This window comes from Coffea arabica, unplaced genomic scaffold (genome assembly GCF_036785885.1).
Source record: "Coffea arabica cultivar ET-39 unplaced genomic scaffold, Coffea Arabica ET-39 HiFi ptg000064l, whole genome shotgun sequence".
NCBI lineage: Eukaryota > Viridiplantae > Streptophyta > Magnoliopsida > Gentianales > Rubiaceae > Coffea > Coffea arabica.
In genome coordinates, this window is record NW_027266210.1 from 2,989 (window position 1) to 11,558 (window position 8,570).

At 31.7% G+C, this 8,570-nt stretch overlaps 1 protein-coding gene across 1 annotated transcript; it reads left to right on the top strand.

The window, feature by feature from the left end:
• Positions 1 to 1,162: 1,162 nt before the first annotated feature.
• On the top strand, positions 1,163 to 8,333 carry LOC113710614 (oxoglutarate-dependent flavonoid 7-O-demethylase 1-like). Its single transcript, XM_072073552.1, has 5 exons — positions 1,163 to 1,434; positions 1,962 to 2,209; positions 6,561 to 6,885; positions 7,819 to 7,983; positions 8,037 to 8,333. Exons 1-5 carry the CDS (start codon positions 1,195 to 1,197, stop codon positions 8,127 to 8,129), a joined length of 1,071 nt encoding a protein of 356 aa, XP_071929653.1. The 5' UTR covers positions 1,163 to 1,194; the 3' UTR covers positions 8,130 to 8,333.
• Positions 8,334 to 8,570: the final 237 nt, after the last annotated feature.

The following is an 8,570-nucleotide window of genomic DNA, read 5'->3' on the forward strand; positions in this document are numbered from 1 at the left end:
CTTTTGAAAGTTACAAACAAGTGCATTATGTCTTATACGAAGTAGGGATGCTAAACTATTGAACAACAGGTAATCTGTCTAGCTTATTTACAATAATAGTTAAGACTTACAAACCTTTTGCTTTGGTATGAAACCAATTCTTGACAGAGGGAAACATCTCGAGAGAGCCCACCAAAGAGTCCAATATGGGAGTTAGGAACCCAACTTTGACCCAAAAGCTTAAGTCATTAGGTTTTGGATCCTTACTTACATATTAATCACTCTTTCTTCATCTCTCGGACTAATGTGAGACGTAATCTTTTTACTCATGAACCTAACACCTCTGATGTATACGAGTCATTTAAGAAGCAAAACAGCTCCATGGGTAATAATGTTAAATTTAAAATTCTATCCTAAAACCAATCCATTTATAGTTGCAGTGCAAAATTCCAAACGACATATTAATTGTATATATGTAGTTTGGGAAAAGTCTCAAATTGGATGAAGATTCTCTACTATTGATAGAGCAATTGCAATTGATGGTTTAAATAGTTTTAGTATGAACGTTCGCTAGATGAGATTGATTTTGAGACACAATTTTTAATAAGTGATAAAACTTGCTGTATTATTAGGTACGTTATTATTATTTGTATTTTCAATGTCTTAATGGTTAAATATTTGTGTTAGTAGTTACATTTTGTAGTACAATTGACACTGATATTTTGTGACAGGCTGTTCACTGATGTGCTCTCTTTAGGCTGATGGTTGTCTACTTTAATAATGAACAATCGCAAGCTCATCTGCGTAGCAAAGTATGTGGATCCTATTTTGTAAGTCGTCAATTTTTGGACATGGACTAATCCAATTTTGATACAAATTGATAAAGGAATACATCACTCCAGAGACGTTCCGTGAAGACTCTAAGGTTACATTTTGTAGTGCAATTGACACTGATATTTTGTGACAGGCTGGGCACTGATGTGCTCTCTTTAGGCTGATGTTGTCTACTTTAATAAAGTCATCAATTTTTGGAGATGGACTAATCCAATTTTGATACAAATTGATAAAGGAATACATCACTCCAGAGACGTTCCATGAATTGATATCAATTGCAACTTGGAGCTACGTGTATATATATATATATATATATATATATATATATATATATATATATATATATATATATATAGGTAGAGATTTACACAAACCACAAACATGGAATCTGGTATGATAAATTTTGGAAGCTCTCTAAAAGTACCCTATGTTCAGGAGTTGGCTAAGGAGAAATTTGCATCAGTTCCACCCCGATACATACGACCTGATCCAACCAAACTTCATGGGGTCTCCACAGAGGAAATCCCAGTAATTGACATGCAAAGGTTGCTTTCTGATGAATCAGTGAATCCAGAGCTTGAAAAGTTGCATTTTGCCTGCAAAGAATGGGGCTTCTTCCAGGTTTGTCATTTCGTATTTGTATATGCATATATTAGGTATTGTTGTTGACCTAATAATGGAGTCTGATTGTAATAGTATTTGCTCAAAATCTACTAGTCATTTCAATTTGGTTTTTACCACAACTTTAACTTACTTTCAAGGGAATAAAATAATTCTGAAATATTTATTATGTTAATAACTATGACTTTTCAGGACTGTAGGTAAATGATATATCTTGCCACAAGTTTTTTTTTTTCATATTGAAATGTTTCTTTTCTTGTAATTATCCAGAAATTTTATGTCAAAAGCGAGCATGCCTACCCTAATATATGAACTCATTTGGTTTTCTCTAGTAGTAGTACATAATGCATGACTAGAATGTAATAGGAGTGATCTCCTTTTCTTTCCTGCTTTTCCTGGGATCTTCTTTGAATTGTTATACAAGGACAATCATCTAATTTAAATGGATATACATGCCCGCTGTTAAAATGTAGAAGTGTTATAATAGTCAGCACCAAATAATTAGTGACTGTACAATTTGTCACCAGCTGATTAATCATGGAGTGAGCTCTTCATTAGTGGACAAACTGAAACTAGAGATGCAAAAGTTTTTCAATTTGACGATTGAAGAGAAGAAGAGATTTGCCCAGGAACCGGGCGATGTAGAAGGATATGGACAGGCCTTTGTTGTATCGGAGGAACAAAAACTTAACTGGGGTGACATGCTATTCATGGTCGCTCTGCCAACTCACTTGAGAAAACCTCATTTACTTCCCAACCTTCCTCTTCCATTCAGGTACAAGAAAATTTGCACACACATTCATATCATTGTATTTAGGGTGCATTTGATAAAATTGAAGTATGAAAACTGAAATTTGAATCTATTAAATTATTGAATTATTAAGTATTAAATCAAATACGTTTGAGTGTATATCACATTCGATGATAAGTGAAAAGTTTATCATTTATTTTTTATAGCAAGTTTTGCCTAAAAAATTTAATGGCACTTAATTAATTCAGATGTTCAATTTTTTGTTATCAAATGTATCTGAATATATTAAGATCTAAATACATTAAATTTAAATGATGAATTGTGTTGTCAAACACATGAGGACTATAGTAACATCACACACAGTCTAACTTTTGAAAGTCATAAGCGTCTAAAATTCTCTACACTTGTCTAAAATTTAAAAATTTTGTGGGTGAAAATGCTTAAAAGCTAGGGATAAGATGATCATAGACTAATAATAGGTTAAGAAAATAAGTGGTTAGTAGCAGTCTGTAACTTTGCAAATCACCGTACCTGTAATCTTTCTATTTTCTTTTACATAAATTGTCAACATCTTGATATATATAAAGAAACTGAAAGTCTCGAATTGAAATTGTAAAGAGATATAATGATGATTTTTATGAGTTATAAACTGGATTTACAATAAGAGACATTATTTAAGTGTGGCGGTTTGATTCTTTCATGTATTTTAATTGATGGAAATATGAACATTTTGGTCCTTTATTATAGCAGTGGTGGTTCATTTGGTTCTTTATATACTACCGCTTGCTAATTTATTCCTTATGTCCTCTGCTCCTAGAAGTGGCAAAATGGATTCATATCCACCAATCCATCCATATAAACCAACCTTAAATGGATTTGGATGATCCATATAAATTCAATGTTTTTAAATGGATAACCATTTAAATCCAATTATGTTGGTGGATTTAAATGGATTATCCATCTTGTCCATATACATCCATTTAACTTAAAAAATAGAAAACACATTTATAAAAATGTGAGATAAAATCTTGTGGGACCATCTATTCTTTTCTTCTTAACTTCCTCATATGTCAAATTAATATTGTGGGACCACCTATTCTTTTCTTCATAACTTCCTCATATGCCAAGTTGCCAATAACATTAATTGCATTTTATTTGCTTCTAGCTCCTAGACTTCTTCCATCCTTTTCAAAATTATATTTTAGTCTCTACTCTTGTTTTTTTTTAATTAAACTCTCATGTAGTAATGATTGCAAACATTTATATTCTTAAGTAAAGAAAAAGCGAGAATGCATCATGCAGTGTCAAAATAATTTTTATTTTTTTAATTCTTTTATTTATAAAAATAATTTTTCTAACGAGTGTCCCTGCAACATTGGTTAAAATATGTAAATGATACCTTTTTTTTTTTCAAATCCTCATACTTGCAATCCCTCTCCCCTTATCACCTAACCCAACTATCCAAAAAAAAAAAGACACCTAATTTACTAAGTAATATAAGGTAGCTTGTATATCAATGGTATAATAAGGAGTTTCATATATGAAAATACTTTACTTGTCAAATAACATAAGATTTCTTATTAGAACTCCACTTTTATTCAAGACATCACTCTTGAATAGGAGTGCAAAAAATTGGAAACGTAAACTTCTTTTCACTGTAAAGTCGTATTCAATTCATTCAAAAGTTATAAAAATGTAGCTAAGTTCTTAATTGTTCATTACTTTACAAAATGATACTTAAAGTAATGACGAAAGGTTAAATTGACCACAGCAGTTAAATTTTCTTGGAACTAAACTAATTTTATGAAGTACTGAAATAGAGTAGTAGTACAAGCATTTGTTATTACCAAAAGGTTTTAGGTGATTTAAGGATAGAACTTTGGGAATTTGTATTTTTTGGAAAAAAACATTTGGATCTTAAATTTAGGATTTGGGAGAGTAAATGGATAAATGGATGGATCATGGTTTACACTATCCATTTAAATGACATCCATTTAGATCCATTTATTAAATGGTTTTAATTGGATTGGATCAATTTGATCCACTATTCATTTAACTAAAACCATTTATCAACCATATATCCATTTTGCCACTTCTAGTCTGCTCCTTTATTTCTACAGTGGCAATGTCGATTATCTTTGTAATACCAACATTGCATTGAAGTTTATGAATTAAGGGTTGTAATTAGAGATTTGGGAAAATTAGGAGAGGGGAAATCGATAGATTACAAATACTGCATTGATTTTATTTTATGGAAATCAGGGATTAATTGGTAGACGGAAGTACGCAATAAATCTTCATCACTGAAATAAAGGACTTGAACTATATAATTCCCTTCTAAAAAGCAAAGTAATAAAGGACTTGATGAGGTAATTAAGTACTTTGTCTTAAATCTTAAAGAACAGTAAATAAAGAAAGATGTAGATAATGGTTATGCAGCATCTTAATCACTGTTTGTGAATTTGGTTTTGTCGAAAAAATAATAATAAATGTCTCATTTTGTTGTTGAGGGGTAAAAAAAACGATAACCACTCAATGATTCTTTATTCTAGGTCACAATTTGTTTATAAAAAGTATTCCATTGATGACTAAAATGCTTTATTCAGAAAAAAATATTTTGAAAAATAATTGAAACTGAGGAGGCAATAATAAAGCCAAATGCTGTTACATGAAAAATTGTAGCAGAGAATATCCGGGTGTACGTAATATTTTTTTTTATTATATAGATGCATTTATTTGGAAGTCGTACTCTCTTAGGGGCCGACGTACGACATGAAACATTGAATGTTATCCCTTCAATAAAATTCCATGTGTAATGATCAAGACAGCTTATCAGCCAGTCCTTCAAAGGAAAAAAAAGGACAGTCCTTCAAAGGAAAAAAAAGGATAGCTTATCAGCCACAAAGTGTCCTAAGGATTGAATATTTTGATCATTATCTCTCTTAAAGTCTCCACATGATAGGCCTTTTCTACTTATTTTTTTACCTTGGAGTCATTCTTAATGGTTTTCCAACATTTCTCTCCTTTTAATCGTATGGCTATTGGCCACCCAATGATTTAAAGTCTTGGTGGAGTGGGAGGTTAAATGTTCAAATCTTGCCCCCATCATTTTGCTACTATATGTGATTTTCTCAAATCCATATAAGTGCATACGTTTGATTCAATGGTGATTCAATTGCCGTCGGTTTTTCAATGGATTCAGTTGAGTCTTCCTCTAAAATAGATTAGAGTAGAAATAGTTTGATCCGATGGTGATTCAATCCCCGTCGGTTCCCCAATAGATTCAGTTGGGTCTCCCCGTAGATAGGTTATAGTATGAATAGAATAGATCATGACGATTGACAAAAAATAAATTATATCATCTCTCTCTCTCTCTCTCTCATACAGGAAAATATATCCTCTCTTGCTTTTCTTAGAGGGACAATTTCAAAAACCTCTCCTCAGGTTTTTGATAATTTCATTGAGCTCCCTCGAGGTTATAAAAATAACATTTACCTCCTTTGCCCACATAAAATGACAATATTAGGTTTAACATTTTAATAAAACTCTCTTGTTAGATATACTTTTACAAAGAATGGTATTAATAATTATTTTTCTTTTCTTTTTCTATTCTTATTCCCCCTTTTTATATTTTTGCCAAGAAAACCATAAAATATAAGCATTGACAACATAAATGTTTTACTAGTGACATTTTTTATGACTTTGAATGTGATCTAATTTTTACTTGCTGATTTTTTTGGGTACCAAAAGCTACATTAACTCCAAAAAAAAGCTCAAAATTGCTACCAAGCTATGATAGTTCCACCAATCCAAAATTCTACAAACTTTAAAAGAATTATGACGGTATTTTCTTTTTCAAATTAAAAAATACATACCCTGGTAAATCACCATTAAAAGTAGTTTATCATAGTGATAGAACTATTGTCATCTTTGCTTATCAAATAATAAATATGGTGTTAAAAACTTCACACTCTTTCTGTTTTTTTGTGTTAAATATATTATGATTGTTCTGGAAAGTAATTCAAACGTTATAAGTTTGAGGGTATTTTAGGATATTCATTAAAAATTTTGACCAAGTCTAAGGTTTGATTACCAAAAGTGTCAAATTAGGGGAGGTAGGTGTAATTTTTGAAACCTTAAGGGAGCTCAGTGAAATTGTTAAAAATCTTAGAGGTTTATGAAATTATCCCTTTCTTAAATCTTACCTTCTTAATTGTCTTTATGAGGAAAATTAATAAGCCATGTCACCGTGAGATGATGATAAAACATCCATCCTTGCATGCATAAAAAATTAGTTAACATCTAAAGCATTGTGCATTGTTATTATATATCGGATATTCTTTACTTTTTATTTACATTTTCTTTAACTTTGTAGAGAAACTCTAGATCAGTACTCAAGGGAATTGAAAATCCTTGCCATCAAAGTCCTTGAGCAAATGACAAAAGCATTAGGAATGAAGCTTGAAGATATGACAATGCTTTTTCAAGAAGGGATGCAATCATTGAGGATGGGCTATTATCCTCCGTGCCCCCAACCTGAGCTAGTGATGGGCCTTTGCCCCCACTCTGATGCTACTGGGCTTACCATATTACTTCAAGTCAATGAAGTGGAAGGCCTCCAAATCAAAAAGGCTGGAGCTTGGGTTCCTGTTGTACCACTTCCTAATGCATTCACAGTCAATGTTGGAGACATTTTAGAGGTAATCATGCTCAAAATCCTTTCTCCAAAGATGCAATGTTTATATAATTACAACATCTATCTAGTTTTTGGTCTCCCTTATGAGATATTTTCAAATTGGTTTCTACAATTATGAACATATATGGAAATTAGAATGTCCTTCCCATATTTTAATAGTATTCAAGAGATAATCTTTCCGATTATGATTAGTATGCCTACACTAGGTTGATGTGTAAGACTAATTATCAACTTGCACCGCCTAGAAAATGAGGCCAGGTCAAAGTGTAGCTTTCATCCCAAAATTTAACTTTTGACAAATTTGTGCCTAAACTTCTAACTTTGGCTACTTTGTCAGAGTTAGACAAATGTTGTTTATTGATAGAATATTGAGTACTTTAATAGAACACGTATCTTTATAAAGTCAAAAAAAAGTATAAAATATATGGATGAAAAGGTCTTTATATTGAAAAAGCAGTTTTATTCATATTAGTAATCAATTTAATTGATTAATTACTTCATTATTCGAGTAATATTTCCCAAGAATGTAAAACTTGGGCATAATAACTTCAAAATTAGTATTGTACATGCCCTTACACCCTAGCCTCCAAATTATTGCTTACCTGTGATGTACGAGCGGTAAAATTCAAACTACTTTCCTTTTATCGTTTTGAAAAAAGTGCTTGCTCTTTTCCCCAACAAGTTTGTTTTTATTTTCAGAAAAGAATTTACTTTTTGTCTTGATTTCAATGCTAATTACACGTGTTACTTACAAATCATGTCCTGGATCTATCAGGGTATAGCTTCTGAATTCTATCTCCAATGTTTTTGGGGCATAACAGTAGTTATTGAGCCTGTTAACTATATCCTATTATTGAGCCTAATTGAACTTTTATGAGAATGTATGCTGCACAGTACACAGTTGGGAATAATGTGACGTATTTTGACTGAGATGCAGATTGTGACAAATGGGATTTACAAGAGTGTTGAGCATCGGGTAACTGTGAATTTGCGCAACGAAAGGCTTTCCATTGCGACGTTTTTCGCCCCAAAATTGGATGGTGATATGGGTCCAGCGCCAAGTCTTATCACCCCTGAAAATCCAGCAATTTTCAGAAGAATTAGTATGATTGACTATTCATCGGAAAAAGTCTGAGTTTCTCAGTCATCGGAAAAAGTATGATTGACTATTCAAAAGCGTATTTTTCCCGTGAACTAGATGGGAAATCATTCATTGACGCAATGAGGACCCAAATCGAAGACTTTTAGGCTCTTAGTCTTTTTTTTTTAGGCTCTTAGGCTCTTAGGCTCTTAGTCCCTTTATGATTTTTCTCTCTGAAACTTATGTACACTGTTGACCTGGTGTCCCCTCTTCATCGCCTCCCCCAACTTTCATTCACCACAAATTGTATAATTGTTTAAGAATTAATCCTGTATATACTGACATTATATATATTATTAGATTCGAATGCATGATAACTAATATTAATTTAAATTTAAAATTTAAAATTTGAAACAAATAGTATGCATACAGGTCTAATACTGTATACATTATTAATGTATAGAAAATTAATCTATTTTTTAAATATGAAAGAGAATGATGAGTAATTGTATGTGCTATCAACGACGTATTAGAAGTCATTCTTTATGCCAAATCTTGATAAGGGGAACCAAAAAAAACCAAAAAAAAAAAATCTTTGCTATTTTACA

Excerpts from the sequence above, each read along its gene's own strand:
- LOC113710614 (XM_072073552.1), top strand. The coding sequence starts at position 1,195 with ATGGAATCTGGTATGATAAATTTTGGAAGCTCTCTAAAAGTACCCTAT. Across the intron at positions 6,886-7,818 it reads ATGTTGGAGACATTTTAGAG|ATTGTGACAAATGGGATTTA; the intron begins GTAATCATGCTC and ends ACTGAGATGCAG. Across the intron at positions 7,984-8,036 it reads CAGCAATTTTCAGAAGAATT|AGTATGATTGACTATTCAAA; the intron begins AGTATGATTGAC and ends GTCATCGGAAAA.